At 42.9% G+C, this 16,817-nt stretch overlaps 1 protein-coding gene across 1 annotated transcript; it reads right to left on the minus strand.

Moving 5' to 3' along the window:
• Positions 1-1,012: 1,012 nt before the first annotated feature.
• On the minus strand, positions 1,013-12,425 carry LOC106584721 (sulfide:quinone oxidoreductase, mitochondrial). The gene is made up of 10 exons (XM_014170246.3): positions 12,149-12,425; positions 8,335-8,583; positions 7,721-7,891; positions 4,840-4,893; positions 4,131-4,331; positions 3,692-3,901; positions 2,649-2,832; positions 2,381-2,448; positions 1,716-1,894; positions 1,013-1,476 (listed from the first exon to the last, which is right to left on the minus strand). The coding sequence occupies exons 2-10, from the start codon at positions 8,560-8,562 to the stop codon at positions 1,419-1,421; spliced, it is 1,353 nt and encodes a 450-aa protein (XP_014025721.2). The 5' UTR covers positions 8,563-8,583; positions 12,149-12,425; the 3' UTR covers positions 1,013-1,418.
• Positions 12,426-16,817: the final 4,392 nt, after the last annotated feature.

Here is a 16,817-nt window from a genome sequence, read left to right on the forward strand (position 1 = left end):
CTTGGTTCGGGCATGTTAAAAAACTTTTCAAAGGGCTTTTTTTTTTTTTTTTACGTCACAGGCAGAGGACATTAGTGTACATTCCACCCAATCTTTTGCTAGTTTAATCCATCCAGTCGTTTCTAGACCCAAGCTCTCTACATTTTTGCATGTTGTACAGCCCAGCTTTTAATTTCACATGACAAGCCAGGGGTTATACCTTTGCTTGTTCTTGAACTGAGCCTCCGTTCAGTGGATCAACCTGGGCTCAGAGCATTTCGTATTATTCTGTACGTAAATCTGAGATGCTCCTTTTAGTATGATATGTTACATTTCGTATGGTATGTATTAATTTGTGAATGTCCATCACCCATTTCGTATGGTACGTTACGATTTACAATTCCTAATATATGTTACGAATTTGCAAAACGTACAATGTTACGAATTTTAGCTAGGCGTCTAACGTAAACTAGGGGTTAGGTTTAAGGTTAGAGGAAGGGTTAGCTAACATGCTAAGTAGTTGAAAAGTAGCTAAAATGCTAAAGTTATCTGTGATGAGATTCGAAGGCCTACTTGCTAGTGGAGGTGGCAGGATTAGCAGCGCTGCTAGCTAAGGCATGGCCATCAGGGTCAGTTTTCCCCCACTCCTCTCTTCCGGCACTGACAGTTCTCTGGTTCGCTTCGGGTTTGATTCACAATTTTTCTCAGGATTGTTTAACTTGAAATACATCATCATTGCTTCTTCTTATCCATTTTTAAAATTTGTCTTTCCCACGTTTCAAATTCAGTAGGGAGACGACTAGCCTAGGCTATGTGACTACGTACAGTAGGGGCCTCTTCCCTAGCTGACCACCACTACCAAGACCTGTGTCAAGATCAGTTACTTACCCCCCACCGACCCTACCCATAACCTTTAAGTACAAATAAGAAAGCAGGTCTGGAATCAGTGTGGGAGGATAGGATGATTACACAGGATCCTCGTGCTTTTACCTGATGGTTTTTCCAGGGGTCGGGAGAAATAACAAGTAGGCAATTTGATTTGACTGATAGCTTTTATTAGAATGTTTATAGTGCCAACAGTGAAACAATTAATAAATCATGCCGCAAGAGGTACCAGATCCCGGAAAATAGATGATCTGGCTCAAATTAAGCACTGACAGTATTATTAGAGGTTTTATGGAATATATATATATATATATAAAAAAATCCAATTGTATTTTCAATATCTTGCTTAATTGTATTATGGTTATTCAAATAGTGGTCTAGGAATAGAGTTGTAAAGTTCTAGTAACTTTCCAAAAATTACCAGGTTTTCCAGAAATCCTTGGAATTTTGGGAAAGTCACAGGAATTTTGCAACCCTATCTGGGAATCAAAGATCAGAGAAAAAGTTGATTACATTGTAGCAGTCTGAAACAGCTGAATTGGTTGTAGAAGCTTCTATTTCATCCCAAGGTGCATGATTTTCCTGTATGGTCCTGGTCCACCCCAAAACCCCCTATGGGAAAAATATCAGATGTATTGTTTGGACTAATATTAGCAACAAAAAGCTCTATAAAACATGTATTCCCTGTTTAGTCTATATAAAAGGTTGGTTTTATTAGAGCACACAACAGAAAACATTTAGTGATGGAAAATGAGCATTTCTTACTGGTCAAATCAAGTAAATCCATCCCCCCCCCCCCCCATTGGTGCCTTACGAACACGACCCAGTAATTATCTTTGACAGCTACTTACTTGAGAAGTCCATGCCAGTACAGATGAGGCATCACGTCAGCTTTCATGTGGTACATGGTCCATCTCTCCTTGCTTTGGTCAATAGGGAATGTCTCCAATGGCTGCCCACTATAGTCAAACTCAGCCAGAATGACGGTGTTGTAGTTCGTCACCAAAGGGCAGGATGTGTAGCCATCATACTGTAAACACAAGTATTTTAGCGCTATATTTAAGCAATAAGGCATGGCGGGGTGTGGTATATGGCCACTCCGCTTTGCGTCGTGCCTAAGAACAGCCCTTAGCCGTGGTATATTGGCCATAACCACAAACCCCCACGAGGTGGCTTATTGCTATTATAAACTGGTTACCAACATAATTAGAGCAGTAAAAATAAATGTTTTGTCATACCCGTGGTTTACGGTCTGATATACCACGGCTGTCAGCCAATCAGCATTCAGGGCTCAAACCACCCAGTTTATAATAATGTGGATACGTGCCAAAAGGCACCCTATTCAATTCATATTGCACTACTTTTGACCAGGGCCCTGGTCATCAGTAGTGCACTATATAGTGTGTCATTTGGGACATATCCTGTGTTATCTTGAAGATTCTAAAAATACTAATACGCAACGCATGTAATTTTTAATACGAGGTTAAGTGTAATAGTGTTATGTAAGGTAACGTACCTTCCTATCCGGCTTTTCATTCTTCAACACTTTTGAAATTGTTCTATCCAGAATACTAGACTGGGCAGCTGGAAATAAAAATGCACCATATTCTTACTGACGCTCTTCCCCATGCTCAACAAATGTAGTACATGTAGGTCCAGGTTTTCAACCTCGCAGGGAAATACCACAGCAAAAGTTTTGCAACAGCTGTTTCCCCTGGTGTTTAGTTGTGGTAGCGCTATTCATGTTTTACTAGTGGCAAAACAGAAGAAACAAACAGACTTACCCACGGCAGCAGCTGTTTTGGATGTCGGCAGGTTGGTGCAGTCTCCGATCCCAAACACGTTGGGATACTTGTTATGTTGAAGGGTCTCTTTGTTGATGTCTAGCCAGCCAGCCTCATCAGCCAATAAGGATCCTTTAACCACCGGGTTGGGTCCCATCGGAGGAGTGACATGAAGCATCTCATACTGAAAAAGAAAGAAAAGCTTGATTCCCTGACTGAAAATTAGCACAAACAAATCAAACTATTACTGTCATGTTGTTGCCCAGCAAATACTCTGATAGTGAGTTAAGCCCTGTCTGATAGTTAGTGAGTTAAGCCCTGTCTGAGCCAGAATGACCCATAGGCTCCTGCCCTATCTCCTAATTATGTAGTGAGGCAGCTTGATGTACCAGTACACCCCCTGGACAGGATGCTAGTCTATCTCCTGTTTCTGTAGTGAGGCAGCTTGATGTACCAGTACACCCCCTGGACAGGATGCTAGTCTATCTCCTGTTTCTGTAGTGAGGCAGCTTGATGTACCAGTACACCCCCTGGACAGGACGCTAGTCTATCTCCTGTTACTGTAGTGAGGCAGCTTGATGTACCAGTACACCCCCTGGACAGGATGCTAGTCTACCTCCTGTTACTATAGTGAGGCAGCTTGATGTACCAGTACACCCCCTGGACAGGACGATAGTCTATCTCCTGTTTCTGTAGCGTGAGGCAGCTTGATGTACCAGTACACCCCCTGGACAGGACGCTAGTCTATCACAGGGCCTTACCACCAATCTATCCCCTTAATGCCAAACAGAGGGACATCAGGTACCATTTTTTAGAGTCTTTGGGAGTTCGATCCCCAGTTGAATCATACCAATCTTCTTATCTTAGAAACACCAACCACAAGACCACTGAGATAGCGAATGCTACAATAACTGTGAATGCTACAATAACTACATCTGCATACTACGTTACTTAGCATCAGTTTTCTATGTCAACTTAAATAATATGTTAGAAAAGTGTGAACATATCCCTCGGCTACATTCTTTTTTCCATTAGCAAATTACCTCCAACACTTTGGTTTCTCCAGGATTGTCGAGGTTTTCAAACACAGCTTCCTGCTTGTCGGCGCGGACCTCGATGAGATTTTGTCTGAGATTCACCTGGATGTCGCGACTCTTCACAATCTCCCACAATGCATCTGCATATTTCTTGACCCCAAACAGCACTGGCAGTGATGTGTTGTACACAACGTTGGCCTTAGCCCTTTTTCCTGTCTTCGAGAGGGATCAGATCAGAATAAACCTGTTATAATATTGAGGAAGGGTATGACACAGATGAGAGCTGGGTTGTGTTCATTAGGTACCAGCAAGAAATACACTTTTACCATTTCAAAACGTTTTGCTACGGTGTGCACTGATGAACACAAGTCAACCCAGATATAAAAAGGTATTCTGAATCTACATTTTTGTAACAGTTTATCTGATGCATTTTATATCACAATACCTTTCTGAGATAAGCATCGGTCAGGTACATGATCTTCTGTGGTGCTCCTGCACACTTCACCGGAGTGTTGGGGAAAGAGAATACAGCATTTCCCTCCTTGAAGTTCTGCAGTGCACTCCAAGTCTTCTCCACAGTTTGTACGGAATAGTTTGAACCAATCTTAAATTTTACCCAATCTTCAATCTCAGGCAGGCCCTTGATCTAGAGAGTGATTGTGAGACACAAAAATAGATGATCATTGGCAGAGACCGACTCATACTATAAAAGGAATTATGTTAAAGGCCCAGTGCAGTAAAACGTGATTTACCTGTATTTTAAATATATTTCCACACTAAAGTTGGAATAATACTGTGAAATTGTGAAAAAATATGATAATGCCCCTTTAGTGTAAGAGCTGTTTGAAAAGGCCACCTGAAATTTCTGCCTGTTTTGGTAGAATGGAGTTTTGGCCTGCCTGGTGACATCACCAGACGATAAATTCGTTAATAGACCGATAAGAGAGTTCCAAACCTCCCCACTCAGACAGTCTGCTAAGAAGCTATTTTTGTTTATTTTTTTGACCATTTTAATTGATAACAATTCACAGTAAGTTATTTCATTGTTCCCCAGAAATGATTTGATATTGAAACAAACATGTCTGCATTGGACCTTTAAAACAATATTGAGGGAGTGGTGAAAGGCATAAAATGAACAATATGGTGCTTATTACCTTCTCATAGTGTAGCTGTAAACCTAAAGCCACTATCAGATATTGGTAGGAGATCTGTTACAGGGAAGACAATACAAGTTCCAGTCAGTTGTAAGGTAAAATTATTGTAGGCCTACTTCCTTGTTATTAACAAACATGCACTGAGTATACAAAACAATGAATAACTTTGCTCTTTCCATGATATAGACTGACCAGGTGAAAGCTATGACCCCTTATTGATGTCACTTGTTAAATCCACTTCAAATCAGTGTAGGTGAAGGGAAGGAGACAGGTTAGAGAAGGATTTTTAAGCCTTGAGACAATTGAGACATGGATTGTGTGTGTGTGCCATTTAGCGGGTGAATAGGGAAGAAAAAACAATGTTCCCTCAAAAAAGAATTCAGCACTGAGCACATTTCAGGTCTGCTGAGCGCAAACGTGAACGTTGTGAAAATTCTGCGCAACTTCCTGAACGCCTTTACTGTCAACACGGAGGCGTAACCACTTTAAGTTACAGTTTTAACAGTGGCCAAGTAGGCTACTGTGGCTATTTGATCATAATCTAGGCTTACCAGAGTTGCCTACCATTAAAACATTTTTTTGAGAAAATGCATCCCATAACATTAACATTCTATCATTCAGCCTACAGTATCAGCCAATGTGTGGTGTTCAATGTAGGCCTACATTCCATAAGACTTCTGAAAAAAACATGCAGTGCTTGACATTAACCCATTTATCCCCTTGTCCTTCAGACAAGCAGGTGACTGAAAATGTTGTTTGATGCAAGAAACCACTTTACAAAATAAAATGCATTATTATACCAATACAATTATTACAGAGAATCAGACAAATTATGCTACCCTCTGCCTATTCACTACTTAGCTTACTCAAGCCTGTCTCAAAATACAACACTGCTCCTTTAAGACAACAAAAAAAGCTTGTTACCTGACTCGCTTTTCAAAGATGTCTAGAAATGTACACGTTGTGTGCTCTTGTAGGAAGCAATCACTCCACTATTGCTGACTACAAACGATCTACAACTGGGCTAATAACTCACTAACTAGCAAAGGAAATGAACAAAATGGACACACATGGCTACATGCAGCTCTCCCTTTGATCTCAAAAGCACTGCATCTACTCACGACCACTCATGCTGTAAACACGGTCCAGTTCAAAGTAAATGCCACAGATCCATATGGCAATGGTCTATTTGCATATAGGCCTACTGCAGCTTTGATTGGTTATGCCACACCGGTCTGTTCAATCTCGTGCTTCTCTACGTGGGCCAATGTTTCTCCTGGGCGGCAGTCCCAGGGCAAGCGCGCAGTTTAGAGGGAACATGGGGTGCAACTCACTGTTAGGAAGGCGTTCCTAATGTTTGGTATACTCCGTGTAAAGGACATGTAAAGCTGAATGATTTCATTGTAATTTGTCCAGTTGCATATCAAGAGGATCTATATTGCAGGCCTCTCCAACCCTGTTCCTAATTTAGTGAACCTGACTCTAATAATTAGCTGGTTGATAAACTGAATCATGTCAGTTACAACTGGGGTTGGATTGAAAACCTACAGGAGAGTAGCTCTCCAGGAACAGGGTTGGAGAGCCCTGGTGTAAACCTACAGGAGGGTTCTTCTCCAGGAACAGGGTTGGAGAGCCCTGGTGTAAACCTACAGGAGAGTAGCTCTCCAGGAACAGGGTTGGAGAGCCCTGGTGTAAACCTACAGGAGAGTAGCTCTCCAGGAACAGGGTTGGAGAGCCCTGGTGTAAACCTACAGGAGGGTTCCTCTCCAGGAACAGGGTTGGAGAGCCCTGGTGTAAACCTACAGGAGGGTTCTTCTCAAGGAACAGGGTTGGAGAGCCCTGGTGTAAACCTACAGGAGGGTTCTTCTCCAGGAACAGGGTTGGAGAGCCCTGGTGTAAACCTACAGGAGAGTAGCTCTCCAGGAACAGGGTTGGAGAGCCCTGGTGTAAACCTACAGGAGAGTAGCTCTCCAGGAACAGGGTTGGAGAGCCCTGGTGTAAACCTACAGGAGGGTTCTTCTCCAGGAACAGGGTTGGAGAGCCCTGGTGTAAACCTACAGGAGGGTTCTTCTCCAGGAACAGGGTTGGAGAGCCCTGGTGTAAACCTACAGGAGGGTTCCTCTCCAGGAACAGGGTTGGAGCCCTGGTGTAAACCTACAGGAGGGTTCCTCTCCAGGAACAGGGTTGGAGAGCCCTGGTGTAAACCTACAGGAGAGTAGCTCTCCAGGAACAGGGTTGGAGAGCCCTGGTGTAAACCTACAGGAGGGTTCTTCTCCAGGAACAGGGTTGGAGAGCCCTGGTGTAAACCTACAGGAGAGTAGCTCTCCAGGAACAGGGTTGGAGAGCCCTGGTGTAAACCTACAGGAGAGTAGCTCTCCAGGAACAGGGTTGGTGAGCCCTGGTGTAAACCTACAGGAGGGTTCTGCTCCAGGAACAGGGTTGGAGAGCCCTGGTGTAAACCTATGAGAACAGGGTTTGAGAACAGGATTGGAGAGCCCTGGTGTAAACCTATGAGAACAGGGTTTGAGAACAGGATTGGAGAGCCCTGGTGTAAACCTACGAGAACAGGGTTTGAGAACAGGATTGGAGAGCCCTGCTCTATAGCCTTTTATCTTGCCATCTGATGTTGAAGTGTTATGGCTTTTTCATTTTTTTCCCCCCAGTTTAGCATTTTGCCTCCAGCACCTTCACTAAATTGTTTTTGCTGTGTGTGGTAGATTCAGGCTGTTATGCGCAGGAAGGATAAGCAACACAGATTATGACAACACTTGACTGACCTTTGCCTTCAGATCGAGACCAATCCCTATAATGACATTTCATAACTTCAATCAATGTGAATTAAATCAAATAAACGATATGGAAAGTAAACAGCCCTACCTACCTCCATGCCATTTCCTGTGCGCACAGTGTTTGTGTCTGGGTTGATCTCCTGAACCCTGGATCTAACCCATTTGACACCAGACGGCACAACACTGGCAGTAGGGCGACCAGAAGAGGCCACACCTTTAGCCCCAGCGCCAACCAATGTCCAGATGGGCTGATAGTAGTGCATCTAAAACCACAGGAAGAATGTTGCTTATTATAAACTGGGAGGTTCGAGCTCTGAATGCTGATTGGCTGACAGCCGTGGTATATCAGACCGTATACCACGGGTATGACAAAACATTGATTTTTACTGCTCTAAATTACATTGGTAACAAGTTTATAATATCATTAAGGCACCTTGGGGGTTTGTGATATGGCCTATATACCACGGCTAAGGGCTGTATCCAGGCACTGCGCCTAAGAACATCCCTTAGCCGTGGTATATAGGCCATATACCACACCCCCTCCCCGGGCCTTAATGCTTAAATATATACTCTTGTGCACGAGACTACATGTTCCACATCCAAAATGGCCCCCTATTCCTTATGTAATGCACTATGGGCCCCTGGTCAAGTAGTGGACTATATAGGAATAGGGAGCCATTTGAGACTCACCCACTGTCTTTAATACCTCACTGGGTTCCACTATGGCCACGTTTTCCGCCCCTAGCATCCTCTTCATCCGAGCACTCATTGTGATGCCACCACTTCCTCCTCCCAGCACTAGGACCTTGTAATGCTCTTTGGAGGAGGCATGGCTGCTGCTGCTGGTGTGGAGATGACAGATGCCAATAGCAGCAGTCCTATGGCACTGCCTCCACAGGGCTGGCTGCCGATGCACCACTCGGACTGTAGCCATGTATTATTTACTGTATGATCTCTAGAATGGATTCAAAGTCAGGATTCAGTTACAGTGATTCCATAGGGCCTAGTGACTGACAGATTATTGACAGGAAGTGATTACATTACATAGGGCCTAGGCCGAGTGACTGACAGATTATTGACAGGCAGTGTAGTCAAAGAAAAAAACAGCAGAAGGTGCATGTCTGCAAACATAAAAAACACACGAACAATTATTAGGTTATTGAGGCTACTGGTTATATTCGTCTTATGTGTAAGGTTAACTGTGTAACTGTTCTATCAATTGGACTTCTTTAACCTAGCTAGTTCATTGCCAACCCACATAGTACATATGCATATTTCATAGCCCCCCCCATGCCAAAAAAGAATAATAGCATTGAGCAAAGTGATTTGAAGTCTATGCAGAGCAGCCTATTCACTCCTATTCATATCATTCTGCCAAGACCTCTACTAGCTTGGGTTAAATGTGGAAGACACATTTCAGTTAAATACATTCAGTTGGACAACTGACTAGGTATTCCCCCATTCCCTTTCAATGCAACTTATTCTGGGAGTCTGTTGAGACATTGGGCTGGGACCACTCTAAACACTAGTCAACATTTAAATGGTGAATTATAGGATCTCTGATGATCCCACAGACTGTAAAACACATGGACGAAGTCATCGATGACGTCACCCCATTGTTTCCTATGAGGATGCTCAGTGGGGTATTTCATGATCAGGAAGTGTGATTTCAGTGTGTCGAAATGTTTTTGGAAACATTGCATGCATAGTTTGAGCTACTCTAGGAAATGATGTTGCAGGTTAGCTCAGTGCTGTCCTTGTGGAGTTTCTCAAATTGAAGGCAGACCGCGGTACTGCAGGCTGCCATTAGCAATTAAATGATCCTCATTTCTTCGTCTGTATGTTCATTTTATCTTTATTTTACTAGGCAAGTCAGTTTACTAGGCAAGTCATTTGACTGAAATGCCCTCAATATCTGACATCCCAGTTAAGGATACAATCATTTATCTGGGAATAACAAAAACTAAGAAACAAAAGCTAGATGTTTTCTGAACTTTATTTAATTTCACATTTATTTAACCAGGTAGGCAAGTTGAGAACAAGTTCTCATTTACAATTACGACCTGGTCAATATAAAGCAAAGCAGTTCAACACATACAACAACATAGAGTTACACATGGAGTAAAACAAACATACAGTCAGTAATACAGTAGACAAATAAGTCTATATACAATGTGAACAAATAAGGTGAGATAAGGGAGGTAAAGGCAAAAAAGGCCATGGTGGCAAAGTAAATACAATATAGCAAGTAAAACACTGGAATGGTTTGTAGTGGAAGAAAGTGCAAAGTAGAAATAGAAATAATGGGGTGCAAATTAGCAAAATAAATAAATAAATACAGTAGGGGAAGAGGTAGTTGTTTGTGCTAAATTATAGATGGGCAATGTACAGGTGCAGTGATCTGTGAGCTGCTCTGACAGCTGGTGCTTAAAGCTAGTGAGGGAGATAAGTGTTTCCAGTTTGAGATTTTTGTAGTTCGTTCCAGTCATTGGCAGCAGAGAACTGGAAGGAGAGACGGCCAAAGGAGGAATTGGCTTTGGGGGTGACCAAAGATATTCCTGCTGAAGCGCGTGCTACAAGTGGGTGCTGCTATGGTGACCAGTGAGCGGAGATAAGGGGGGACTTTACCTAGCAGGGTCTTGTAGATGACCTGGAGCCAGTGGGTTTGGCGACGAGGATGAAGCGAGGGCCAGCCAACGAGAGCGTACAGGTCGTAGTGGTGGGTAGTATATGGGGCTTTGGTGACAAAATGGATGGCACTGTGATAGACTGCATCCAGTTTATTGAGTAGGGTATTGGAGGCTATTTTGTAAATGACATCGCCGAAGTCGAGGATCGGTAGGATGGTCAGTTTGGCAGCATGAGTGAAGGATGCTTTGTTGCGAAATAGGAAGCCAATTCTAAATTTAACTTTGGATTGGAGATGTTTGACGTGAGTCTGGAAGGAGAGCTTACAGTCTAACCAGACACCTAGGTATTTGTAGTTGTCCACATATTCTAAGTCAGAACCGTCCAGAGTAGTGATGCTGGACGGGCGGGCAGGTGCAGGCAGCGATCGGTTGAAGAGCATGCATTTAGTTTTACTTGTATTTAAGAGCAGTTGGAGGCCACGGAAGGAGAGTTGTATGGAATTGAAGCTCGTCTGGAGGGTTGTTAACACAGTGTCCAAAGAAAGGCCAGAAGTATACAGAATGGTGTCGTCTGCGTAGAGGTGGATCAGAGACTCACCAGCAGCAAGAGCAACATCATTGATGTATACAGAGAAAAGAGTTGGCCCAAGAACTGAACCCTTTGGCACCCCCATAGAGACTACCAGAGGCCCGGACAACAGGCCCTCCGATTTGACACAGTGAACTCTATCAGAGAAGTAGTTGGTGAACCAGGCGAGGCAATCATTTGAGAAACCAAGGCTATTGAGTCTGCCGATGAGGATGTGGTGATTGACAGAGTCATTGGCCAGGTCAATGAATACGGCAGCACAGTATTGTTTCTTATCGATGGCGGTTACGATATCGTTTAGGACCTTGAGCGTGGCTGAGGTGCACCCATGACCAGCTCTGAAACCAGATTGCATAGCGGAGAAGGTGCGGTGGGATTCGAAATGGTCGGTAATCTGTTTGTTGACTTGGCTTTCGAAGACCTTAGAAAGGAAGGGTAGGATAGATATAGGTCTGTAGCAGTTTGGGTCAAGAGTGTCCCCTCCTTTGAAGAGGGGGATGACAGCAGCTGCTTTCCAATCTTTTGGAATCTCAGACAACACGAAAGAGAGGTTGAACAGGCAACTAACCTGATCATAGAAAGAACTCAAAATAAATGTAACCCAGCTAGCAATGAGGAATCAGCCCAGCGCAGATCCTGGGAATCATTGGTTACAAAGGGATGTAGCTCTTTGGTTACTCTCTTTCTCAGAAGTTTCTTTTTAACTAATTACATTACATTCGTTTCATATAAATGAATACAAAAAGTGCTACCTTACTAAACATGAACTTAAAACGTTTTTTAAAGACATTGATGTTTATTGTACCTTCTGTAATGAACAACCGGACTGTTTTACGTTTATTTTATACCCGGAAGTTGTTGAAAGATATGTAGATGTTTTTTGGGATTATATACATGCACATTTTCTCCTTCTACTTGAAAATGTTATTTGTTTTTTACAAAGTATTGCAAAGGCTATGCGAAACCTTCTTAATCAAAATCATTGTTATTTTAGCTCAATTCCAAATTCGTAAATGGAAGAGTCGAAAACCTCTATTATTTGAGAACGAAATTCCAACACAATTTCTTCTTCTCATAACATAAAAAACGGTCAACTTTGAATGTTTGTACTTTTTACAAGGTGTTTATTTAAATGTATTGTATGTATGTATTCCATGACTGTTCTTTGTAATGTTTGTATACTTTTTTTCTACTATATTGTATATTTTGAATTGCTTAAAAATACATTGGACTGGGACTGAGTCGAGGACCAATGTCCCAACAGACTCCCAGAATTTGTTGCGTCGAAGCTAGAAACCTACCTTATTTAAGAAGAAAGTTGCGAAAACGGGATATGATCCTTGCAAGCTGGCGATCTATGACTGGCTACTCAGACTCCTTGCTCTGGTCAAATGTACTGTCGATCTACCTTCAGTGTCTTAAACACACCTCGAGAGCGTGTCACCGATTGCGTAGTATAGTTTTCGTAGTAAGCCACTACAGTAAGTACAAATTGGCCTCGTTTCACAAAACCCGGACTTCATGACGCTTGAAAAAACATTCCGCCCACAAGAAACACATGCTTGATCAAACCTCTTCAAACGGAAGCTGTGCAGAAACATGAGTTGTAAACAAATGACTGCACAAGCTCATCGACCTGTTGAAAGTCTATCAACTGCTGAGTGCATTACTCGCAATGTCCACATGATGACACCATTGTCAAAAGAAAACCCTGGCAATGGGTCACTGCCAATGACGTACAGTAACCCTTAAGGTCCTTGTGTAATGTGATATTGTACCCCCTAGCCCAATTGTCCATTGTATATTATTTATATATACTTGTGTTCCTACATGTACTTCCTGTATTGATTTGTTGTTATGTATTGGCCATTGAGAGACGGTTTGAAAGGCTTTGAAGCCACCGTTCGGGCATTTTCGCACTCCCCAGTGGGAGCAGTCCTCCGTTAGAATGGTATTTCAATGAAATGTTTCAAGGACAAAATTACATGTATTTAAGCATGATTTGTGTTTTAGTGGTGACATTTACATTAGTTTTCTAAAAGAAATGGCGTTTAGCTAACATAATATAATTTATAAGTATGCATTAAGGTGTCTGAAATAGAATAAATGTGGCAAAAACTAATGTAGACATTAATAAATACTTTTTCCAGCGGTGGGGGGAGTGCCAAGATGGAGGTTGTCACTAGTTATCACAGCCACAAAGTCAAATTGGATATATCGTCAAAATTCCTGAAAACAAAAATTAGATTTAAGGTTAGGCATAAGATTAGCAGTGTGGTTAGGGTTCCGTTTAAAATCTGATTTCACAAGAGAAATTGTAGAAATAGGCGGGGTTTATGACTTTCTGGCTGTGGCAACTAGTGACGACCGAAATTAGTGTGTGTGTGTGTGTGTGTGTGTTATCAAATCAAATTTTATTAGTCACATGTGCGGAATACAACAGGTGTAGTAGACCTTACAGTGAAATGCTTACTTACAAGCCCTTGACCAACAATGCAGTTTAAAAAATACGAATAAGAATAAGAAATAAAAGTTACAAGTAATTAAAGAGCAGCAGTAAAATAACAATAGCGAGACTATAAACAGGGGGGGTACCGGCACAGAGTCAATGTGTGGAGACACCGGTTAGTTGAGGAAATTGAGGTAATATGTACATGTAGGTAGAGTTATTAAAGTGACTATGCATAGATAAAAACAAAGAGTAGCAGCGGTGTAAAAGAGGGGTGGGGGGCAATGCAAAGTAGCCATTTAATTAGATGTTCAGGAGTCTTATGGCTTGTGGGTAGAAGCTGTTTAGAATCCTCTTGGCGCTCCGGTACCGCTTGCCATGCGGTAGTAGAGAGAACAGTCTATGACTAGGGTGGCTGGGGTCGTTGAAAATTTTTAGGGCCTTCCTCTGATGCTGCCTGGTATCGAGGTCCTGGATGGCAGGAAGCTTGGCCCCAGTTTTGTACTGGGCCGTACGCACTACCCTCTGTGGTGCCTTGCGTTCGGAGGCCGAGCAGTTGCCGTACCAGGCAGTGATGCAACCAGTCAGGATGCTCTCGATGTTGCAGCTGTAGAACCTTTTGAGGATCTGAGGACCCATGCCAAATCTTTTTAGTTTCCTGAGGTGGAATAGGCTTTGTTGTGCCCTCTTCACGACTGTCTTGGTGTGTTTGGACCATTCTAGTTTGTTGGTGATGTGGGCACCAAGGAACTTGAAGCTCTCAACCCACTCCACTACAGCCCCGTCGATGAGAATGGGGGTGTGCTAGGTCCTGCTTTTCCTCTAGTCCACAATCATCTCCTTAGTCTTGGTTACGTTGAGGGATAGGTTGTTATTCTGGCACCACCCGGCCAGGTCTCTGACCTCCTCCCTATAGGCTGTCTTGTCGTTGTCGGTGATCAGGCCTACCACTGTTGTGTTGTCTGAAAACGTAATAATGGTGTTGGAGTCGTGCCTGGCCATGCAGTCATGGGTGAACAGGGAGTACAGGAGGGGACTGAGCACGCACCCGTGAGGGGCCCCTGTGTTGAGGATCAGTGTGGCAGATGTGTTGCTACCTACCGTCACCACCTGGGGGCGGCCCGTCAGGAAGTCCAGGATCCAGTTGCAGAGGGGGGTGTTTAGTACTAGGATCCTTAGCTTAGTGATGAGCTTTGAGGGTATTATGGTGTTGAACGCTGAGCTGTAGTCAATGAATAGCATTCTCACGTAGGTGTTCCCTTTGTCCAGGTGGGAAAGGGCAGTGTGGAGTGCAATAGAGATTGCATCATCTGTGGATCTTTTTGGGTGGTATGCAAATTGGAGTGGGTCTAGGGTTTCTGGGATAATGGTGTTGAGGTGAGCCATTACCAACCTTTCAAAGCACTTCATGGCTACGGAAGTGAGTGCTACGGGTCTGTAGTCATTTAGGCAGGTTGCCTTCGTGTTCTTGGGCACAGGGTCTGCTTGAAACATGTTGGTATTACAGAATCAATCAGGGACATGTTGAGACCCGCACCTTGAAAGTGGCAGCTCTACCCTTCAGCTCAGTGCAAATGTTGCCTGTAATCCATGGCTTCTGGTTGGGGTATGTACGTACAGTCACTGTGGGGACGATGTCCTTTATGCACTTATTGATAAAGCCAGTGACTGATGTGGTGTACTCCTCAATGCCATTGGAAGAATCCCGGAACATGTTCCAGTCTGTGATAGCAAAACAGTCCTGTAGTTTAGCATCTGCTTCATCTGACCACTTGTTTATAGACCGAGTCACTGGTGCTTCCTGCTTTAATTTTTGCTTGTAAGCAGGAATCAGGAGGATAGAATTCTGGTCGGATTTATCAAATGGAGTGCAAGGGAGAGCTTTGTACGTGTCTCTGTGTGTACAGTGTACAGTACAGGTGATCTAGAATAGTTTTCCCTCTGGTTGCACATTTAACATGTTGATAGAAATTAGGTAAAACTGATTTAAGTTTCCCTGCATTAAAGTCTCTGGCCACTAGGAGTGCCGCCTCTGGGTTAGTGGTTTCCAGTTTGCTTATTTCCTTATACAGCTGTCTGAGTGCGGTCTTAGTGCCAGCATCTGTTTGTGGTGGTAAATAAACAGCCACGAAAGTATAGCTGAAAACTCTCTTGGCAAATAGTGTGGTCTACATTTTATCACAAGATACTCTACTTCAGGCGAGCAAAATCTAGAGACTTCTTTAGATTTCGTGCACCAGCTGTTGTTTACAAATATGCACAGACCGCCCCCCTTGTCTTACCGGAGTGTGCTGTTCTATCCTGCTGGTGCAGTGTATATCCAGCTAGCTCAATATCAATGTCGTCATTCAGCCACGATTCCGTGAAACATAGGATATTACAGTTTTTGGTGTCCCGTTGATAGGATATTCTTGATCGTACCTCGTCTAATTTATTGTCCAATGATTGCACGTTGGCGAGTAATATTGACAGTAACGGCAGCTTTCCGACTCGCCTTCAAATAACTGGGATGTTGGCCTTTTCGGATGTTCGGAGAATGTCCTGTGCATCCTGCTTGTTGAAGAAAAAATCTTCGTCAACATCCTGGAGATGTTGTAGAAACATCTCAAGGATGATCAATGCAAATAGGATTCACCTGAGCTTTATTTTAAGTCCCATAACAAAGGGTCTGAATACTTATGTAAATAAGGTATTTCTGTTTTCGCTTTATCATCATAGAGTGTAGATTGTTGACATTTTTTTTATTTTATACATTTTAGAATAAGGCTGTAACATAACAAAATGTGGAAAAAGTGAAGGGGTCTGAATACATTCCGAAAATACTATACATTACTGTTACACTACATGGCCAAAAGTATGTGGACACCCATTCAAATGAGTTGATTTGGCTATTTCAGCCACACCCATTGCTGACAGGTGTATAAAATCTAGCACACAGCCATGCAATCTCCATAGCCAAACATTGGCAGTAGAATGGCCCATACTGAAGAGCTTAGTGACTTTTAATGTGGCACCATCATAGGATGCCACCTTTTCAACAAGTCATTTCGTCAAATTTCTCCCCTGCTAGAGCTGTCCTGGTCATCTGTAAGTGCTGTTATCGTGAAGCGGTAAACTTCTAGGAGCAACAACGGCTCAGTGGCAAAGTGGTCGACCACACAAGCTCACAGAACGGGACCCTTTACAAAGACATGCTAAACTTTGGGGATATGGATTGTTTTTGTACTCTTGTGCAGTACAACTGTTTGCAACCACCTTTAAAAGAATGTATGGATAATTGAACATACAATATAAAAAATATAAGTATTATTTATACCAGCATTTCTTTAGAAAATACACTTTTAATGCAAATATATAGTCTACAAAACGTACATTGGTCTATTGTGCTGGGCAACAGGTTTAATACAGAGTGCTTGTGACTCCTTACTCCACCCACTCCGTTTCCTGCAATGCAATACACTGCACATGCACTGCATATTGGCTTATAGAAGAAGAAAAAAACGCATCTAGGTGCCGATGCT

The sequence above is a fragment of the Salmo salar genome, chromosome 23 (assembly GCF_965601325.2).
Source record: "Salmo salar chromosome 23, fSalSal1, whole genome shotgun sequence".
Taxonomy (NCBI): domain Eukaryota; kingdom Metazoa; phylum Chordata; class Actinopteri; order Salmoniformes; family Salmonidae; genus Salmo; species Salmo salar.